The sequence below is a fragment of the Musa acuminata genome, chromosome BXJ2-9 (assembly GCF_036884655.1).
Source record: "Musa acuminata AAA Group cultivar baxijiao chromosome BXJ2-9, Cavendish_Baxijiao_AAA, whole genome shotgun sequence".
NCBI classification, from domain to species: domain Eukaryota; kingdom Viridiplantae; phylum Streptophyta; class Magnoliopsida; order Zingiberales; family Musaceae; genus Musa; species Musa acuminata.
This window is the reverse complement of record NC_088346.1, coordinates 49,677,140-49,699,137: the sequence shown is the minus strand read 5'-3', so window position 1 is coordinate 49,699,137 and position 21,998 is coordinate 49,677,140. Positions and strand designations below refer to the sequence as shown.

Below are 21,998 nucleotides of genomic sequence, written 5' to 3'. Positions count from 1 at the left end.
CCAGTGGTTTTGTATATGATCATTTTCTTCACTCGTAAAGAGAGACGTGGGTTGAAAGTGAGTCTTCATGTCGACGGCTTCATGTCGCCCCGATTGCATTCTTTTGACCAACACCGGCTTCATGTCATCGGATGATTCATTCATTGGCATGTCACGGACAGTGGGTCCCACCATCGGCCGCGCACATCGACCAGGACAAGTTTCATCGTGGGCAGGGGAACATTTGCCCCGTCCACCACCAATCAATCTTATGGGAGCTTTTGACAACGCAGCACTCGCTTGCTCATCGGTCTCTGCCGGGTTGAATTCCCGACAGCACGACATGATGTCACCAAATACCAATTTCTTCCTATCTTCAACCCCGGTGTCGTATGGCATTTGTCAAGAACAAAATCCCTCTGGTTGACAACCTGTTTTGCGGTTGCTATTACGTAGTGATACATATAACGAACGAACGAACGAACAAACTGATTGCAATCCCAGTTTGATTCAACCGAAACAATTTTCTAGATATTACGTGACACGATAGGAATGAATGTTTTGTTTTATATATAACATATCAGAAGCTTACTATTCACAAGTCTTTTTTTACAAATCAATATGCCAACGCCACACTCGTCACCTACGCAGTTAGACACGTCCAACCCCGCTCGCCGCCCTCTCCCTCGACGCCGTCCGACGACGACGAGGAAAACATGGTATTTACGTACATTTGTAAAATGATAGATTAGAAATATTAAAAAAAATGAATGATAAATAATAATCTCCTTCAATTATAATTATAGAAGAGCAGACACAGAGATTAAAAACATACTCCAAATGTTAAACATATCGAAACCATTAACTTAAGCAAATAGGCGAACACAAAGCAAAGCACGGCGGTTACTTGGAAACAAATCGATGACTCTCCTGCCACAATGGCCTACTTAGATCTCTGTCTCATCTTTCGTCGCTTCCTCTTGAGCCTCCTCATTCGTTTCTTCTTCCACTGCAGTGACCAAAGAGATCAGCTACAAGGGCAAATTATAATAAAAGCAGAATAGAACAGAGGACATAACACACGATTGTAAAATTAAAATGATTCATAGGCAAATGAACCCAATGGATTACATCAGAAGAAAAAAATAATTAATCGTTATGTTGATCAACAAAGAAGCAAACAAGAAAACAAAACAATGTGATACTTCTTACCTTTGTCGCTTCTCACAATCACCCAAGAAGGGAACAAATGGCAAAAGATCAGATGCCCTTTTTCAAGAAAACACGATGCTAACTTTCGAGATTCGGGGCTTACCCTCAGATTTCAAGGCACATCGCAATTCAATCTAGCTACGGATTAGGGCAACGAAGGTTAAGAGCATTCTACACTATCCATCGCAGATGAAAGCCAAAACCACGGACGATTAATGCTACCAAGAGACCGTGTAATAATAGGTCATCCAACCAAACAAATGCTAACAAGAACGCCTCCCAAAAGAGGCGGAGAAACAATTTTTTGCAAAGAACATCTTCTAAAAAGATCATGTCTAAAAGCAAAACCATCAGCAAATTTATCGAGCGAAAACAACACCCCCCCATGGAGTCACGAAAAATGAATCGCACCCCTAAACCGGCATCGGCGTAAGACAAAAGAAAAGAACCATGAAAAAGACATAGATCTCCAAACCAGGTCGCGGCTTCACCTTTGCTCTCATGCTTTCCGCCGCGGTCGCTCGCGTTCTCCGGTTGTGTTCTTGGATTTATAGGGCTAGGGTTCGGAAAAGAAATGTAAGGGCACATTCGTAATAATAAGCAATAACAGCCCGTTAATTGGGCCGAATCGGTGGGCTTAAAGCCCAGCCCACCAAGCCTCACGAAAGCATACCTTTACTTACCCCAATGGTTTATATTCCATTTTTTTTAATTTTATGTTTAGTTTCTGACAAATAAAATCTCCTCCTATTATATCATTAATATTGTATTTTATTTACCTTTGTCTCTCTTCTCGGAGCGATTAGCCAAAAGTCAGTTCAAAAGAAATTGTTCGCCACTTTATCGTCCTCAAATAATACGTGTAATCTTTAGTCAGTTATTCATTGATATATATATATATATATATATATATATATATATATATATATATATATATATATATATATATATTCATGTGAGGTGAGGTTCATCACCTCACCTCACATTCATTAGTTGAAATAAGTATGCACTCATGATATAACTTTTCATGAATGGGCAAATTTGAAGCACCCGTCATTCATGAAAAGTTATGAGTGCATAGGACAGCACCCATGAAAAGATATTACTTTGCAATTACATAATTTTCAAGAAAAGAAGAAAAAGGACAATATCAAGATTAACATTAATTGCTCCGAAAGAGAGAGAGAGAGAGAGAGAGAGATAGATTTCTGATAGGAACTTGGACAATAACAAATTTCTTAAAGAAGATGAAAGAATGAAAAAATTGCAGTGAAATGTGATTTCCTGTGCTATAGATAAAAATATCATTCTTTGAAAAAAGAAATTAGTGGAACTCCTTTTTGTTTTTTCAATCCTTTTCTTGAGAGTCATGAAAAAATATTTTGTTGAAAAAGTTGTACTAATTAGCAGACTAACTAACTAAGAACGATGTTACAAAGAAAAGTGTTCATAAATCTGCATTAGATTAAGTAATACGGATGAATTAATCAATCCCAAAAGTTTTTGAATGCATACAAAAAGGAATCCAAGTGTCACATACAAATTTATAAATGGGATATTTTATATAATATTTATATTTTTTTGATTTTATTCATATTTATGTAACATAATATGTAACGAGATTGGTAGCCCTATTTTGATTGTTTTTGGGATTATTTCATTCTTATAAATATAGATTATATGTAGTTATCGTATAGAGAAGAAATTACTTATAAATAGGTCATCCAAGTAATCATTTTAAAGATTTTTCAACTCCAGTAGTGCCGAGTGTCACTTAGTACAGCACCAAGAGTAACTGGGTAGCATATGATTGGATAAGTCTTTCGGATAGTACTTAGGATTAATTCGTTATCTTGTTCAATAATAATATCACGTGGACAAATTTTTTGATGTGACGGATCATTTTGGACTCTTTGTCATACGATTATTCATAGTTTACCAAATTTATATTTATAATTTATATTATATATCAATTATTTTTTAAATGGATGCTTATAAGATCTTAAGTTAAACACTTCATTTAACCTATTTTCTCAACACAAAAAATGTAAATACTTTTGGTACCTCAGGAGTATGGGCAAAGAGTAGGCTAGTAATTAACTCTCGAGGAAGTGATCAAAATCAAGTAACTTTTATCTTCTTAATTCTTAAGAGAATGGGCAAAATCGAGTACTCAGTTCTCTCATTTATCTAACAAAGGAGCTTTGCATATGTTTAAAGATATTTGAAAAAAATTAACAAAAGATAACAGTTATTAAATATTCACCAATGATAAACTCCACCGAGAGTATATTGTTTACTTTATTTTTTAATAAAATATTAATCGAAAGTGAAAGTGATACAAACCTACTTAGAGATAACAACTAAATATAAGAGAAATCAATGAATAAATTTTATAGAGGAAAGGCCTCACAAATTGAAAAATATATGAACTGATGCTCGTTAAAGCTCCGACAAATATTTATCCAATTCAAGTAGCATGAGAAGTTTGAGAGACTAGCATGCAATAAGAAAAGTCTTTTCCTTTATCCGAGAAATCTATAGGAAACATAAAAGATTAGTATAACTCAACTAACCCCACACTATAGTCAGAGTTATTGGCAAGTTGAAACAATGTTGACGGATCAAAGTTTGACTATTCAACAATAGCGATGAAAAGTAACTAAGAGCCGAGAGGCATATTGCAATTAGAATAGAAGATAAAAAATTCAACAAAAGCAAAAAGATTTTACATATGTAAAGACTTCAATAAGAATATCTAATAAATAAGTGAGAGAGAATGTCACAGATAAATATATAAATAGGGTATTCGATATAAAGTTTATGTGTGTTCGTATGTTTTGATTTTGGTCATGCTTTGCACGATAAGTAGAATGCTTGATAATACTATTTTGGTTAGGGCTTTTGGGATCGTTTTATTCTTGTAAATATCGATTGTGTATAATTATCATATAGAGGTAAAACATCGATTTTTGAAAATTTGAGGTTTTTTTTCGCTACGTAGAGTGAGACGGAATATTAGCCAACATTTATTATTCTAAATCCTAAATAATAATAATACTAATAATAAATAAATAAATAAATAAATAATAATAATAATTAGGAAGACAATAGTGATACTAAGAAATAAAAAGTGTTGTGAATCTAATTCAAATTAAATAATAAGAATAAATTAATCGATACAAAAAAGTGTTTGGGATTAAACGCGGAGGAGCCTCAATGTAGAATACTAAGCATTATAGGTCTTGCAATATTAAACTAAAGTTGTCAATCAGGTTTTGGATTTGACATGGCCAAGCAACTCTTGAAATATTATGTTTATTAGCAGTAATATTTAGGTTCTAGAAGTGACTTATATATATTTTTATATACCAAAATTTTATCAAAACAGAAAAAAAAGATACAGAGTGCAAGTTCTTATTTGTAAAGAAGAATGAAATGAAAAAAAATACTTTGGATAAAAGGAAGTTTTAGACAAGTAATTGTTTTATCCTAATCAATAACTTCATTGCTTTGAAAATTGTACATAATCTTAATAACATGATCAAATAATGGGCACTCATAATCACACTTTGGAAGGTTTTTTTTCTTAAGTTTTAAATGAGTTAAACGACTCTATTAAGGATAGAATATCACTGAGTTTTACGGAGAATTTTGTTGACATCCTCGATAAGATGATGATAAGGGACAATTTGATCGGTCGACCATTAGTGTGTAGGCTCGTGAGGAATTATCCCTTTTGGACGATAAGCGTACCCGTCCGATTTTATTTTTTTGGAGCATATAAACTTCAAAAAATATCTTTGAGGGTAAGGGAGACTTGACAGACTTACGAGCCTTTGGTTACCAAACTCCTCAATAAATATGAGACTAAATGACCTTATCAGATAGGAAGAAAGATTGTTGTTTGATCTTCCAGAGCTCTATCTTACTTAGCCACTGCTTGTTTTTCTTTCTGTATTTGAATATAACATGCAAAACAAGAAGATATTAGTAAAGTAGATAAGAAAAATTAGAGTACGAGGAAACAATCTAATGCCACTGAACTGATTGACTAAACGTCTTAGAAAATTGTTGCTACATTAAATTCTTATGCATGATTAAAAAACAAAAAAAATATATAAATTTGTTTACACTTATTTGAAGATTAAAAAATAAAAAATAAAAATATTTTCCTAATTTTAAAATCAGATTAAATGATAAGACCCAATTGATTAATTCGAATGAGTGATGAATGAGGTATTTGTGGGAGCCTCGGTTCGAAAGACAAGACGACAATCCATTATTGCAATCATCATCGTCTTCATCACTGGCATTGTCCTTTTCTCTCTCTCTCTCTCTCTCTCTCTCTCTCTCCACTAATCCTATATTCTTGAGGCTGAACGAACCATCGTCGATTACATTTTCTAGGATGATTGGCTCTCCAAAAAGATGAATACCATCCTAATCATGACGAAGATTTGCTATAAAGCTGCGAATCTCTCGCATAATTTGTTACCATCCAAATCACAATAATAATTTTCTATACGAGTCGAGGAAGATGGTGTCGACAAATATTTACTTGCAATGAACATTCTTATCTCGTGAATCCATCCATCCATAGGGTTTGATTCCTGCATATCTCGTCACAAACATTCTCTACACCCCAATATCGGAGTTAGGAGATGCACTTGTTTCATCTCTTAGGCTGGCATTTCTACTTTCCAATTCACGATCCGAGTTATCAGTCACAATTTCCGAGTACTCCCGAGGTCTGAGCCTCTGGCTATCGGTTCAAAGCTTCGAGGAAGACAACAAGAATCAGGTCAAGATCATGCCAAACTATCATGATATTTGTAGACACCACTCATTACTTTGATGACCAAAGATGCCTCCTCCTCCTTTACTTCCTCCCAGAATGAAGCAGTTCATTCGTACTGAGAGTCAACGCTAGGTGAAGGAGTCACAAGACCGGAAGGCCACCCTGCAATGCCATGTTTTAAGCACTTTTTTTGGCTCCATCAAACTCTGCAGCAGTTCCAGATACTGCGACCGGTTTCCTCCTTGTCATCGCTTCCAAGATTCCAAGCCACCCTCTAAACGACGATAGCCAAAAACTTAAGCTTTCAGATAAAAGCCTTTATTACAGTATTAACTTTGCAGACAGACTCCATGCCCAAGCCTTTTCTCTCTCTCTCTCTCTCTCTCTCTCTCTCTCTCTCTCTCTCTCTGCTGTTGAGATGGTGCGATCTAAACTTTGATGCATTACAGCTTCGGCTATCCATCGACTGTTGTTCGACGGAAAAGGACTATCTATCTGCTTAGATGATTGGCTCTGCTGAAATGATGGCAAACATCACAATGTAAAGTTGCACTGAGGTCATTTGGCAGTGCTCGAGGTGCGCTGCGACATGGGCCACATCATCAACTCAAAACCAGTCCCCACCCCACGCACCACGAGTTGCTCGAGGTAGGGGTACTCCGGTATGGAGTGCCGGTCGTTCCTCTGGTGCACCTCATTCTCTTCTTCGCTAGTGGAGCTCAAACTCCAGCAAAAATCTTGAACAAAACACACATGCATCAGTTCGAGAGAAATCATAGAGCATGAAGGATGACTGATACTGTCGAATCCAGATCCATCCTACCACTGCTGCGTGGCATTCGCTTCCCATGATCCCACAGGAGCAACGACTGCCGAGAGAGAGAGGCCACGGTCCCAAGGACGAACGCTTGTATCAACAAAGATCATCAAAAAGTACAGCCAAGAATCACATGGTTCTCCTCACTCCACCAGTTCTTTTGCCCCCCCTTGGAAACGATAAATAAAAGGGCAGGACAGCTAAGGAACTGGCTGCTCTTCACTCGCTAGCGGCCAAAACAAACATGACGATCGGAAGAGAAATCAATAAAGAAATGTTTGGAGCAGCGATGATGTAATGGAGATTAGAATCTTTGCCTCCTCATCCAACAGCAGCGCAAGGCAGAAAAGGACGAAGCCGGACCAGGAGAACACCTGCCGTCGGATCCCGTTACATCACCAGGAACCCCGCGACGACCTCCTGCTCCGGCCCAGGTGGCCGAACTCCGACACGGAGTGCTACCGTGAGGACAAAGGCGAGAGAACAAGTGACCGAGGAAGCGAGCATTCGTGAACGATGGATGGCGGCACAGCTGCTGCGTCTCTGTCTCCGTAACAATTCCATGGGAAATAATCACAATAATAATAATAATCATAATAATAATTCAGGATTTGCGTGAACGGGAGGCATATTTATGGCTAATTATTGAAGGTCGCCGGAAAGAGAGAGAGAGAGCGCGCGCAGCACATGGGCACAACTGGACGGACGTCCAGGACCACCGGCTAGAGTGCGCACCTGATCCGGGCCGAGGGCCGGTTCCGCGCAGTTTAGCGGGGCGGGCCACGCGACGCGGCTGACGGCGAACTTTTGGTAGGGGCGTGACCGCGTGCGGCTAACGTGCGCGCCGAATCTCCTCGCCGGGAGCCTGGCGCTAACCGACGCTGCTCGAGGGCGCACGCTAGCTTGGTCAAACGCATCGTATGATGCGAGACAGCGACGAGTTTAAGATAACGCAGCGTTGGGTTGGTTATCAAGGAATAGCCAAAAAGAAAAAGAAAAACAAATACCACTAAAAATAAGGATTAGAACAAAAAAGAAATAATACCATTATTTACAGGTGACAGAGGAAGCAATTAAAACAACATCAGAGGATTTTGGATTAAAAATGACTGTTAATGGAGTTATTATTCGTTTACTGCTACTTCTCGAGAATTATTTTAGGGGAAGGCTGTCGGTCTTGCCCGAGACGCCGCTGACGCCGGGCCGACCGCGTCAAATCGGCCCGGTTCGAGGCCGAGCCGTCGCGGTCCTTCTTCGTCTGATGATGCGGCGTGAAGAGGTGGGCGAGCCCGAAGACGGACACCGGTTTGCCAGAACCACGGAGGGAGCAGACGGGGACGACGTTGAGGACCGGGGCGACCCGGACGTTGGCCGAGTACGACCGCTCCACCCCCCGGGGCCGTGGCCTCGGCCCCCCGGTGAAGCTACCGGGGCTGCTCGAGCTCCGCTCCAGGCCCTGGAAGACGATCTTCCCCGACGAGCTCATCCGCGGGCTCTCCACCGACACCCCTCGCGACGGGGTTGGCGCAGCCGACTCAGCGGCCCGCCGGGTCGGACCCGCCCTTGCTCTCGACGACGCCGGCACCGGTGGGCTAGGCCGGAAGAGGCGGACCCGGGGCGGGCCGTGGCTGGGCTTGTCGGAGTCGATCGAGAGCCTGGCGAGGTCCTCGTGATCGGGACCCAAGGAGGAGGACGAGGACGAGGACGAGGACGAGGACTGCGAGAGGCGGGAGGCTGTCGCCGCGGACTCATGTTCCGAGTCACCGAGTAGGGGGACGCTCAGCGACGCATCCAGGGAAGCGAGCTTGGGGTGCCGGTGGAGCAGATGCTTGAGAGACGACCTAGGGTTTGTGTTCTTGGAAGTGGCGGTGACCGTAGCGGCAGGGGCGGCGACTCGTCCAGCAGGTTTCGCTCCCCGGGCCCTCTTGAGGCCGAGCAGCTCGCGCCAACGAGCAGTGCATCTGGGCGCGCGGGGGGAGAACGCGTAGGGGTCGACACCGGCGATCTCCGCCTTCCGCCGCGTCTCCGGGGGCTCCGGCAAGCCGATCTCAGCGGTACAGGTGGGTTCCGCCTCCGCCGCCGGCTTCGGCGGCGCCAGCTGCAGGGGCACCAGTTTACCGCCGGAAAAGAGCTCATCGGCGGGGAGCATGGCGACGGGGTCGTCGTGGAGGCAGAACTCGAAGTCCTCCGCGGAGTCGTCGGGGTGTCCCTCCGGCGGGGCCACGGGGGGCATGTCGGCGGCGTCGTGGCTGAAGGAGATCCGAGGGCTGAGCCAGGGGAAGGCCTCCGGCGGCGGCGAGAGAGCAACGCTGTTGACCATGGCGGACGCCATGAATAAGAGAGAGAAGGAGAAGCCGACGGAGGAGGAGAAGACGAGAAAAGAGATCGGCTCAGATGAAGAGGCGGATGAGTGTGTTCACAGACGATGGCTTCGTGTTATATATATATATATATATATATATATATATATATATATATATAAAGCCGTTGCTCCGCTTTTACTTCCTCGCAATTTCTTTTTGTTCCTATTTAGTTATCACCAAATCGCTGATGAGCGCGTCAAATAAATACTCCCCCCCCAGATCGGCACTTCTAATATCCCCCAGTCCCCCACCCAGGCTGTGGTGGGAGTCAGGAAATGGCCGGAGGGTGGGTCCGACAACTGGAGCCAGGCGAGTAATGATTAACGGATGGTACAGACGCTGCCGGTGGCTTCAAGTGGCCACGACCGTTTTAATGGTCCAGCAGTACAGCATGGTCGGAGGACCGTAGCGGAGGCCCGAAAACAAGTCGCATGGCCCGGTGGTGACGGTGGTGGCGGTGAAACGACAGTCCCAAGCGGCTGTTTTGCCTACTTTGATTAAAGGACATGTCCTCCGTGGTACTGTAGCTTTCATTGCCTTCCCCGCCCTCGATAGCCATCAGAAAGAGTAGTGTCTTTCTAATGATCTAACGGCAGCGAAGGAGGGGGAAGCGAAGGAGCCGTCTTTGGACGGGGGGGATAAGCTGCGAGGAAAACGGCGCTTCGCCGCTCGAACGGTGAGCTTTCGGCGGTAGGGAGAGGGGGGTGTTGGACTTGTTAATCATTTGGGGGTCTTTCCACGTCGAGATGCGCGTCGCCACCATCTCTCGCTGTCAGGTAAGCCTCCCGCGCGTGGCACCCCGTCGTCGAAGCGCGAAGGCTACTCTCTCCCTGCGACACCGTCCTCACCCACCAGCGACCGGCGGTGGGTCCCTTAGTGTACGGAGCTTGCGGGTAGCTTCGGACGTCCCCCTTGGGGTGCATCGGCGCCATCGCCACGAGAAAGTTTGACCGCCTCCATCGAGACACTCGCCACGTCCCTCCAACGTCGATTTAAATCACCGGGGTGTTTATCCACTTCGATCCTTTAAATCTCGACCGTCCATTTGTTAGCCAACGTGATCCGATGGCCATCACCTGTAGATTCTCAGCGAGCTAAGTGGGCCAACTTGGGCCGGAAGACAGTCGCAGAACGGTTTTAAGTTGGGCCCATCAAAACCAGCTCTTACGACAGTGGATCCAACCACGGATACGGACGAATCTATAAAACCTGTGAAATTCTACCCAATTTGAGAAATTGGATTGAGACGAACAAAATTTCTTTCGACAGGTAGTAGTGGTTACCGAACGAGAAAGAGGAAAAAGGGGAAGGCATCTAAGCTGACACCATATCGGTTTTTGGATACTGTGCTCATCATACGAGTGAGTGCCTGCATGGTCGAAGCGGGGTGGAGTGGAGAAAAAGGTTGATGAATCCTCTCTCTCTCTGTGTCTCTCTCTTTCCTTGTGCAAGAAATCTGGTCCATCCCAGCACACCCATGTGAAGGTGTGGTAAAGAAGATGAAGAGGATTCAGGCTACCCTCAACCCCATGAGAGAGAGAGAGAGAGAGAGAGAGAGAGAGAGCGAGAGAGAGAGGGGAACAAACCTGAGCTCTTAGGCGGTGCAACTAAGCATCCTAATCTATCTTTCAACGTGTCCTTATCACAGAATCTACGGGTTGGGAAGAACCCAAGCTAGGAAAAGTGAATCAGACAGGAGGAGCGTTCCCTGGCTTTTTAGTCCATCAGATCCCACAAGAGGGCGCATGTGAATGAATCGTATCGTTTGGGATTCTGATGGTGCCGTTTGGATTGGATGCAGGCGCTGTAAACCCATGTGACGATGGCTCCTAAAAGAACTCTGGGCACTCTTACATTCATGAGGGAGGGAGGGAGTTGTTGGATTAGATTAATGATGTTGTCAGGATTCTGATCGGGCTTTTTGAATACAGCCACGAGTTCCAATCTTCTCCTCGGTTTCTTCGGCTTAAGAAGATTTCGATTAGCACGGATGGAGTTGAATAAACTACACAGAACAAGATGGCTCTGCCTCTCTACACGACATATTTATACGGCAGAGAGAGAGAGAGAGAGAGAGAGAGAGAGAGAGAGAGAAGGCCAAGTGACCAAATACATATAGATTGCAAACGATCACAAAGATAAATCCAAAGAAAAGATAGCAGAAGGGGACGTGAAGGGCAATGGCAGAATTGTTTGTTCTCACGAAACATATGGTTTTTTCTTTAACCTCCCTACGGTCTCCCATGATAGTACAAAAAGAGTACTCCCCCAACATGAGTAGCCGGCAGCCTTGCTTTCTGCGACAATGGATTCACAAAGGTGAAGAAACATTAACGGAGACCACAGCAAATTCAAGAAATAACCACATCTTCATGTGTTCAATCTTTATTTTCTCGAATGTATAAATTAGAAGTCTTCAACTATCTTTCGTACAAATGGCCTGTGTTGTTAGCAATTATTCACATCAGGCACTCCACGGGCAATAATGGCCCGGAGCCTAAAAAAAAGAACAAAAAAACAAACCCTAAAAACATTATCTAGCTGCACAGGCAAGTCTACCGGTGCATGAATTCACCATGTTCTTTATGGAGATCAGAAAGAATAACCAAATGGAAAACTCTATAGAATTTGATCAGTCTAACTTCAACCCAAAGGAACAGTGGCTCTGAATGGCATGTCTCATCTAGAATACTGCAGAGAGATTCAAGCAGTTGCATCGCCAATCTAACAAAGGCTCATCTTGCTTGCTTTTATACTCTATTTATGTACATTTTCCAGGATCTCATCTAATAGGGCCCCGTACGCACTTCTCCATGTGCTGCTTCCTGACTCGCTGCACAAAATTTTCTGCATCACCCGTAGCTCTTCAAGGCTTGCCTTCTTGAAGAGCCCTCTCGCTATGTTCTTAACCTCTTTGACAGTATTGTCATATGTTGCATCCTCTTCCGTCTCATTTAAATCCACTCCCGATAAAATTCTCTTGTCCTGATGGCAACCACTACTGCCGACATGGATGTCTAAAGTCGTAGGAACTTCTGCAGGCTTATCTTTCACATCCGTCCTCTCAGAAACATACGAGGAACCCAACTTGGACTCCCAGTACTCCGAACACCGATGGTAAGGATCAAGAGCTTCAACAACCTGCTGGCAGTTCTAAGTAGTGAAGTGTCTCATACAATGTAGTTAACAATTTTTATGAAGAAAATAGTAGCTTAAAATTAAACAAGGGTGTCAATGATCACTACTTAAAACTGGTTGAAAGAATTCACTTTTCCTACAAAATAACAACGGAATTTTCAACATTTTGAAACTGGAAAACTTCCAGGAGTGATCCAAGCAACAACGTTAAAAAAGTTTACCAACTCAAAAGACTAGCTTATATTATAATATTTTATGGCTGGATATTGCACAAATAAGAAAACTAGTAGTAAGTTTGTAGTGGTAGATTTTAATCAAGTTTCGACTACTAGAAGCTGACAACAGAGACACAAACACAAAAGGTAAGATTGTGGTAGATTTTAATCATATTTGGACTAATAGAAGCTGACAACAGCAACACAAACACAAAAGGTAGTGGCTCTGGATATGAAGGAGTAAGACTTACATGCACGATTGATGGGGATAAGAACCCAAACATTGCAAGCCCATCCATGGATTCTATGGTTTGCAGTTCAGGAAGGCCGTTCTTCCCAAGATTTTGCTGTCTAACAATCTCTTGGTTTAGTCTTTCTCGAACCATTTCCCAACACTGTAAAGGAGAAGCGCTAGTGAAAGATATCCCTGGGTTGTTCTCCACAATTACCTAAACAAAATGTCAAGCATACAATAAACCTAGATTAGTCATGATCTATGTACATCAGAATTAGACAGCTCAAAGATGCTTGTTAGACAGACTGAAAAGGAAAAGAAAAATATATATGAATGCCAAAAAAAATATTTTCTTTAAAATATATGCATCTTGAAAGAGCATTTGGGAGAAAGAAAAAAAATTGTAGTAGTTCATAATGAAGCATGGCTCGTTGCCAAGAAATTTTTTTTTTGTTGTTCTTGTATATTGTGATGGTACTATCTGCATCTAATCATGTAAAGTTGTATGGCTAGTGTCCTTTTGTATTTACATATATACCAACAGAATTTGCATCTAACAATTTTTTACCATCACAAGTAAATTTAATGGTGATAGCTCCAGAGATAATGTTTGGATAAAGAACATTTTCCATAGGTTAAGCCTACAGGGAAAGTAACTTGAACAATCTTCATGTAATGCAAATAAAGAGGTGAACTTTGATAATAGCATATCAGCAAAGTGAAAGTTGATACAAATCCTAGGCTTCCAACCTTAAACAAAGGTCCCAAACGTCCAGCATCTAGAACTTCCGAGACATAGTTACATAATTTTGTTGGATCGAGCACGTTGTAAAATCTGACACGGCTTTTGAATCCTGTAAGATCAATACGTCAAATTCGTTAATATATTATGAAATAGCAAAAAAGAAAGTTTATATAATTGAACAAATTGAAATATACCATTTGGGAAGATGGCTTCTCTACTACACCATTGCTTTCCGTGCTTCAACTTTCCTAAATTAAGAGGCTCAACACAATATTTTGGCATTAGATGAGTCTTTTCAAATTTACTAATGCCTTGATTAAATGCACTCGAATGGTTTGAATTATCCTTCATAGACTGACTTCGTTGACTGTCTGAAGGCATGGATGAACTGTAGAGATCATGCTGTAGGTCAACTCCAAAAAGTTCAGGACTAAGTTTATGGAAGCATTCAGTATCGCTTGAACACGATGTCTTATTTAAAAACCTTTCAGAAGAAACATGGGAAGAACCCAAGTCAGCAGGACTCGAGGACTTTGAGAACCCACAATCAGAACCCATTCTTATTTTCTTTTTTTTTCTCACAGTACCATGCTCCATTTTCTTCCTGGCCTTGCCATATCCATTTACACCAGCGACTCTACGATTTGAGGAACACTCCGGTCGAGATAAATCAGGGTTCCAATTCTGCACTTCCTTAACAGCACATACCACTGCTTCGGTATATTCAACACAACAATCTTCAGTTTTGACCACAGAATCCATGGTTGGTTGTCCTATGTTCAGATCTGGACAAAACTGATGCCCTTCATCCTCATTCCTGCTGAATGGGAAGGTGTTAGCTTTTCCTGATGATGACCCCCGACATCCAATAACATTATGCAGCACAGTATATGATTTCACATCTGAAGGTACTGCATCAGATTTTGTATTTACACAATTCCCTTCTTCATCATTTGAAATGACAATTTCTGCAGTATGAGCATATCCAGATGCAAACGGCTCATTGATATTATGAATTCTTCTTGGTTCTTGAAAAAGATTGAAGGTTTTATCCTCTATATATTCAAGACAAAGAGCTTTAGATACTTGGTCATCACTATACTGATTGTGGACTCTAGTATCAGCATCCATAGCATCTACTTCAATCAGTGGTCTCTCATGTTCAGAGATGCCTTTATCCAAGGAATCTTTTGGTTCTTCCAATAATTTCAACTGCATAGGTAACACCAATCCAAAGTCCTCTAATCTGTGACATTTCACTGCACCCAAATCCCCTTCCAGAGCCACCACGAGGGCATTTAGTTCATCCAAGTTATATCGAACCAGTAAAATTTTTTTACTAGGCTCACAGGAGCATACATGTTTCGCATGGGATAGACATCCATAGCGATGTGGGGAGCATTCACAACCAGCAGCAGACAGGTGCAGGTCATAAGAGCACAAAAAGCATTCTCTTTCAGTTGATAAATCAAAATCCTTGTCCATCTTTCTCACATTTGAAATACTAGAAACACTCTCCATTCTTTTATTCTCCATAATGACTCTTGCCTGTAACAGTAATAAATGGCAAGGATGAAAAATATTTTTTTTTTTTGGCAAAGGGTAAATTATGAAGATGGTTCGATCCCAGAACCTTGATGTCAATAATCAAGGTTTTTGGCTTCGCTTACATCTTCATGAAAAAGAAACTTATTGCAAGATAAGAATGACTTAAATAGAAAGATATATTACCTTAAGGGCCTTAGTTAGAACTCCATCCTTCCCACAAAATTTTTGCCACCTAAGTAATCTTGGATTGCTACTCTGAAGAAAATACAGCTCCAGCTGCTCTTTAACAGCTTCCCTTGCAACTCCTACCAGTAACTTATCATGGGACAAGGACGTTTTCCGGTGTTGTTCACTATACAACTCAGTAGCACAAAGACCACGTGGAAGCCAGTCAACTGGAGCAACATTTACTGCCTCAGCACAATTGAATCCGCAGTTGAAACCAGAATGGTATGCTCTTGGAAAAGTAAGAACAAATTCTCCAGGGTTCTGAACAGCACGGTATACAGGGATTCCTTCAGATTTTAGGACAGAGGGGGACAACTGCGTAACCTGCTTAAGTTGGATCAGAAATTAAACTCCTAAAACAGTCATGTATTTATACAGTAAAAATCATATAAATACGCAAACTCCAATTTGAGTGACAAAAAATATTACTATAAAAGACACTCCAGAAATTATGTTTGTTCAAGTATTAAAAGACAAAAGACATGCTCGACCCACTTTGTAGCACATTGCCAGAGTATGAGTATCAGTATGGTAAAGGCTTCTCTTACTTCTTGTGTGTGTGCGTGTGCTTGTGGGCAAGACATTTGAAGGAACAACTAATCAAAATCATCACTTCAAATAAATCATAGTATGCCAAATTGATGCTTTTGATTCAACTAGTTTTATTATGAGCATCTCATATCTTGATGCATGAATATATATAAAGAACTTGATAAATCGTTATTCATAACCTTATGATCTCAAGCCCAAAATATTTTCTTAGATACCAAAGGACTGGTGACCAAGAAAAGGACAAACATAAGGAAAAAAAAAACCAAAAATTCAAAATCCAAATCAGATCTAGAAACCAATATTTGAATGGTCAACATAAAAAACAAGACTTGGAGAAAGTAACAAGAAGAGCTTATAATGTACATTGACATATTTTTGCCAGTTTCATCGGTAACCACATATTCAAAGAACACGCTAACGAGAGAGAACTAAAAGAGGAAGGCTAGCTTAAAAAGTCTACCGCCATTGAGAATTCTGGTGAGAATCAAACATGTAGTCTTCCCCCCGTGTTGAGAGGCTATTTCAATAATTAGAACCAATGAGATGAAGATATATACTATCAGCTAAATAAAGAAATATACAAGATGCAATGTAGTTTAAAAATTAAATGAATGTAATTTACACTGGGAAAAAAAATTATGAATGAACTCTGAGACCCAAATCACGCAGTCAAGAAGAAGATACAAAACATACTAATAAAAGATCTCATGACACGATGAGGGTGTGCATCACGATCTAAGCCATAACTTACAGGATGATGAATTCATGTATTTCTAAGCCAAGCATTGTTGAAGATCTAAAACGAAAAATTGGTACAACTTGCCAATTCATGCAGCAGATTTGGTTGCTCTTCAAACAAATCAGGAAGATGTTTTCTCATGGCATCCTCCAGCTTCACAGCATCATTGCCTGGAACCCCATACCATACTTTGGGATCACCAAAGTGCATGTAGTTTAAGGAATAAAGATGGTGGTCTTCCACATGCTACCTTGACACATTGCCAAAAGAGATTAATGATCATCAAACAGAATATGCAAATTACAAAGAATATTGGCAAAAGAAAAGAAGCTAGAACACACATAGTAATTATATATAGAAGATTATATAGATCTATGCAGGATGCAAGGGATAATATATCAAAAATATGATAGATGTCATTCCCGACTATCTAGGGTCATCTACTTTGATTTTTCTACCATTCAGCTGTATTAAGAGCAATATCACTTAGAAAAGAAGCATAATAAAACAAGAAGTGTCATCACAGTTTATTTTGTGGATTAACTATCATCCATTTTTGCACAACCAAAACTTTTGTTTTTCATTGGTGGAAAAACTTAATAAAAGCAATTCAATTAATAAAGTAGTGAGATTTTTATAGCAAATGATGGATGGAAGGCAGAAAGAACTTTAAAAATCAACCATAGACTTACCCAACAAAATGAGGAAAAGCACATTCCCACATATAACCAAGGTACTAACACCCCTGAGATATCCTCCTTTTCAAATGAAAGAACCGAACAAGGAAGCCGTGGTAGATTATTTAAGTTCCAGCCTGAAAGAACACAAGGATCCAATGAAATCTTATTTTCTGCAGATGCTTTAGGAAACCCACTACCAAATGTTGCAGTATCGAGATCAGCACCATAAAGGACCTGTATTTCAATAAGAACATGGAATGAATTATCAGTTATTATTGTGACAAATAAAAACAAAGATAAAGAAGCTAATACCTCAATCTCATCAGTTGGATCCTCAACTATCCGCCAATATTCTCCTTCAATATCCACTACTGAGGGCTCCAACCTCTTCTCATGGTTGTCATCTTGGAAATCTATACTTTCAGTAGCACCTTTAACTCCAAAATACCGTCTTTTGTACTCATCAGCATATTTTTTAAATGTCTCAAGTGTATAGTCTGATCCAGATTGAAAACCAAACTTCTCATCTGTGTCTGAGCCAAGACAGTCATTGGTTTCAGAAGCAGCAGAGGCATTTCTCCTACGATTCATCCCAAATCTCAAGCGCTTTCTTCGCCTTCTTTTATGACAACGATTTCTATACTTTTTTCTCATTGGCTCTCTGTTTTGAAGCTTGTCAACTTCTTGTATTCGAGTGCTAAATTTAGCACACCGCCAGAAGTTCTCTTCTTTTAGAGGACAAGGTGGTGACCAAGAGGAAGGTGGAATAATGCGACATATACCATATTTTTCTGCTTTCTCTCTTATGCTAGCAATGTAACCAAGTGTATCTACAAATTCCTAAGAAGACAAATTATTTCATAAGCAAAAGATACATAGAGCAACAGCATTTATCTAAACAGCTCCTAGTGGTAAGTTTTAACAAGCACCTCCTCTGTTGGATAAAACACAGGAGCTTCATCGATAACAGGTCTGCGTGCATCTTTGGAAAGCCATCTAAAAGGTTCCTGCTTTTAAAACATTTGCAATTAGTAGGTGACTACCCTGCGAAAGAAAGTATCAAAATCATAATTCTCAAATATTTTACCATTTCACATTTGTACTTATTAGCACTTCTGGACACATCACTCTTTTGCCGGGAACGTTTCAAAGGTTGATCCTACAAGAAAACCACAGCTAGACATCACCATGGTTATGTTTTTAATCAATGCCTTCTTACCTTTTAGAAAATAAATAGTAAATTGAAGGGCAATAGAGGTCTATTCAAGCGCAGAGTAAGATAAATCAGTGTCTTATGAAAAAAAAATATGTTATAAAATCATGTGTTTACTACTGTAGAACATCATCGACTTATGGAGCAAGTCCACTGCCAAATCTACTTCTAGCAACAGCTTGGTCCATAATTCAGTACTTATGACAAACAATCTCATTTGTAACAATGATATGAAATGAACTACAAACCAAGACAGTTACATACAAATTGCACATAGGTTTTGGTTTTGAGTTTATAATGTATAGCCTCTAAGCTTGCGCTGAGGATGCATAAGCTTAGCACAGTGAGAAAATGTACGATGAAGATGTGGATAATTTAGTGACAAACCTTGACAGACTGTTTGCAATCTGATTCCTCTCCAGAGCTAATATCAAATGTACCATAGTAAATCCCACTTCGGTGCCGGAGTGACTGTTCAACCTTCGATCCCTTGCAACCACAAGTGTCACTGTCCAGCTCAATGGTGTCACCTAAATTTGTCACAGGAATGTCTGCAGCCTCCCAGGAGTCAATAGGCGTATCATCTGACATTGTTTCTCGTCTTAATAGATGTATAGCCCTTGGAATCCCCAAGTACCTGAAAAAAGCCAGCAATAATTAATGAACGGATGCAGGATAAGTTTTGCTTGAAAAATGCATGCAAAACTTCTAAAGTGGAAGAAAAAGAAAATAACTTTAATCCCAAGGAATCGAGGTGTCCAAGGTGGAGGTTTTTATAGGTTATATGTTGCTCTAAGGCATTTCTTACACAATAAACTAACGTATATGTCAACATTGAAATAAGGTTAATCCATTCACAGTACTTGAGCTTTCTCACATAACACACGAAGTGTTTAACAGGTTTTATATCAAAATCTCTCAAGTCCCTCTACCGAAATAAATCTTTTTGCATATGGAAGAATGTCTAGAATCTATCGATGAGGAATATAATCCATGTTTACAGGATAACATAATTGCTTGAGTTTATGTGTATGCATCAAACGCTCCACCCTTGTATCAAATTGGTGAAGCGCATTAATATTATTTTAAATGTTTGATATCACAAGGAATGCATCTAACACTACGTATTTGAGATAAGAGATTTCGTGCTATCATTACAAATATAATAGATGGCCTAAATAGAAAAAGAAAAGAAAACCCTAACCCCCATTGCAACTGCTAACAATCTGAACTAACTATCTCCCACCTCTTCCTATACGAGACATCACAAACCCTAGGACCGATCTGCAGAAAGAGCATACCAATCACTGTTGGAACTCCCCCCACAAAAAGAACTGTTTGAATCAACTGCAGACCCAATTGCCAAACAGGTCAACTCCAATCAGAACCAAACAACAATCGACCAAAGATCCACAGACCAGGTAATGCCCCTCGGAGCAAGCAATCAAGATCCGCCCGCAGAAGAATCACGCACGAAACCAATAGAATTACACACCTAAACGTGCAAAGATGCCCAAATTAGAACCAATAATACATGACGCATTGGATCATAACAAACTGTCGATAACGGGAACTTCGAATACCTCCTCGATGACAGAAGACAAGAGAAACAACAACACAGCCGCAAAGAGATTCCTCGAAGACAGCAACCCGTCGTTGCTTTCGGCCTCTATCTGCGGTCCGATGTGCTTAATATATAGCTTTTCTTTTCCTCCCTAACATCGATAAGAATTGGAAACGAAGTAGGAAAAGGAGGTCAACTGCAACGCAAATTCTCCGACCCTTTCCTATTACGAAGATCTCTCGATAGCCGTTCATCTCCTCTTTCTTTTTAATCTCATCCGTTCGTGTTTAAACATAAATAAATATTAACATTTGGAAGTTGAATTGACGGTTTTGCATCATAACAACACCACATTCTAACTGAAACCCGAACCCGACCGGGAAAGATGTAAAGACAGAATTACCCTCGACGAGTTCAACCCGCTCTGGGTTAGTCAAGCGGGCTTGACGAGAATTAGGCCCGATATCAAATGGAGGTGGATGTGACACGTATCGATAAGGCTGACCGGTTCAACCTCTTGGATGCTGACAGGTCAAACCTTACTTAGCCAGTCATCAAAGAAGTCAATCGAGAGAAGCAACTCTTACGGCCAATGGTAGATAGGAAAGGAGGGCAACAACCATAACCGGTGAAGCAATTTTTCTTGTTATTGCTTCACATGGATTAGGAAATAAAACAAAGATCATATTTATTGAATTCAAACTTAAAACATAATATAATAATATTATGTGCGCATTTTAAATGAATAATAACAAAACCGTAAAGTAACAACAATAGATATTATCTATTGATTCTTAAATTTTAATTTTTTTAAGAAACCTTTGAGATAACTTAGAAAGGCCTTTTTTTTTAAGACTTTCTATTTATTTTAGCCTTATCTTTTTATTTTTCTTAATTTAAGGTGAAATAAAAATTATTTTAGGCTAAAAAAAATATTTAAATATATTTTGAAGACCTTAACTATGTTAGGATTTGCACTAAGAGGGAGGGTGAGGTGAATTTATGCTTTCGAAAAAAGGTTTCGATTTAGAAAATTTTGATCAAAAAATAAGTATCGAAAATATATTTAAGGTAGTGAGTAACTAAATTAGTTAGTAATAATTATGAAAAGCATAAAGAGAAATGTAAACTAGATTTATAGTTGTTCGATCGTCTCGACCTACATATACTCCTGATTCTTCTTTCCTCGAGGCCACCAATTTTTACTACGATAATCTTTTCAATTAGTGAAGATCAACTATCTTTGTTACAATTCTTTTTCTTTTTCATGGGCTTACGAGAGAACATTCACACCTTTTTTTTTTTTTTTTTTGTAAGAAAACCTCGTACTTTCATTAGAATGACCTTTGAACTTAGGGAGGAAGAAACTCACCACTTTTCTAGAGAATTTATACACTTCAAATCATAAGGTTTTCATACTTTTTTCTTATTCATCAAGCAAGTAGTATGTTTATAGATCCCAAATAACTTCAAAAATAAAACAAAAAATTTAAATTATTAGGTTTTCGAGGTACTGGTAGTGCTACCACCTACATCGAGCAGTACTACCATTGTATAGAGTTAGGCTCTAATCGTACTATCGTCTACCTGAGCGGTACTACCACTCGATAGCCTGAGAACTTGGGCTCTAGCGGTATCATCGTCTGTTTGAATGGTACTATTGTCCAACCTAACTCTATGTCATTAAATTGATCTTTCAATAGATCCAATTCAACATAGATTTAGGCTAATTGACTCCTAAAATAAAACTCGGCTCGTGGAAGGATAAGATTTAACTAAATTTAGTTATTATATAATGAGAGATATTATTATTAATAATCTTTGGTTGATTTTGAAGATTAGAAATGACCTCATGTTGAATAAGATTAAGACATTCCCACGTCTATTATAAAGCAATTGTTTATAATGGATCAAATTAAATATAGATGGTGCTTTTGATCTCTCTTTTATGATGTAATAATGAAATATA

The 21,998-nt window shown here is 40.1% G+C and overlaps 2 protein-coding genes and 1 long non-coding RNA gene across 5 annotated transcripts; all 3 read right to left on the bottom strand.

The window, feature by feature from the left end:
* Positions 1 to 124: 124 nt before the first annotated feature.
* On the bottom strand, positions 125 to 1,757 carry LOC135623861 (uncharacterized). The gene is made up of 3 exons (XR_010491523.1): positions 1,683 to 1,757; positions 572 to 988; positions 125 to 410 (listed from the first exon to the last, which is right to left on the bottom strand). It is a non-coding gene; the product is annotated as an uncharacterized LOC135623861 (long non-coding RNA).
* A 6,074-nt stretch (positions 1,758 to 7,831) lies between these two features.
* Positions 7,832 to 9,245, bottom strand: LOC103999513 (uncharacterized). Its single transcript, XM_009421280.3, has one exon. It carries the CDS (start codon positions 9,139 to 9,141, stop codon positions 7,948 to 7,950), a length of 1,194 nt encoding a protein of 397 aa, XP_009419555.2. The 5' UTR covers positions 9,142 to 9,245; the 3' UTR covers positions 7,832 to 7,947.
* A 2,277-nt stretch (positions 9,246 to 11,522) lies between these two features.
* On the bottom strand, positions 11,523 to 20,211 carry LOC103999514 (lysine-specific demethylase JMJ18). 3 transcript variants are annotated; one of them, XM_009421282.3, is made up of 13 exons: positions 20,049 to 20,211; positions 19,767 to 19,960; positions 18,853 to 19,102; positions 18,340 to 18,411; positions 18,182 to 18,259; positions 17,565 to 18,092; positions 17,265 to 17,486; positions 16,657 to 16,818; positions 15,237 to 15,605; positions 13,700 to 15,053; positions 13,511 to 13,614; positions 12,777 to 12,974; positions 11,523 to 12,313 (listed from the first exon to the last, which is right to left on the bottom strand). In XM_009421282.3, the coding sequence occupies exons 3-13, from the start codon at positions 19,054 to 19,056 to the stop codon at positions 11,930 to 11,932; spliced, it is 3,675 nt and encodes a 1,224-aa protein (XP_009419557.2). In that variant the 5' UTR covers positions 19,057 to 19,102; positions 19,767 to 19,960; positions 20,049 to 20,211; the 3' UTR covers positions 11,523 to 11,929. The 3 variants fall into 3 exon arrangements, with proteins under 3 accessions (XP_009419557.2, XP_018686662.2, XP_064983366.1); XM_018831117.2 differs by having other exon boundaries at positions 19,884 to 19,960; XM_065127294.1 differs by lacking the exon at positions 19,767 to 19,960.
* Positions 20,212 to 21,998: the final 1,787 nt, after the last annotated feature.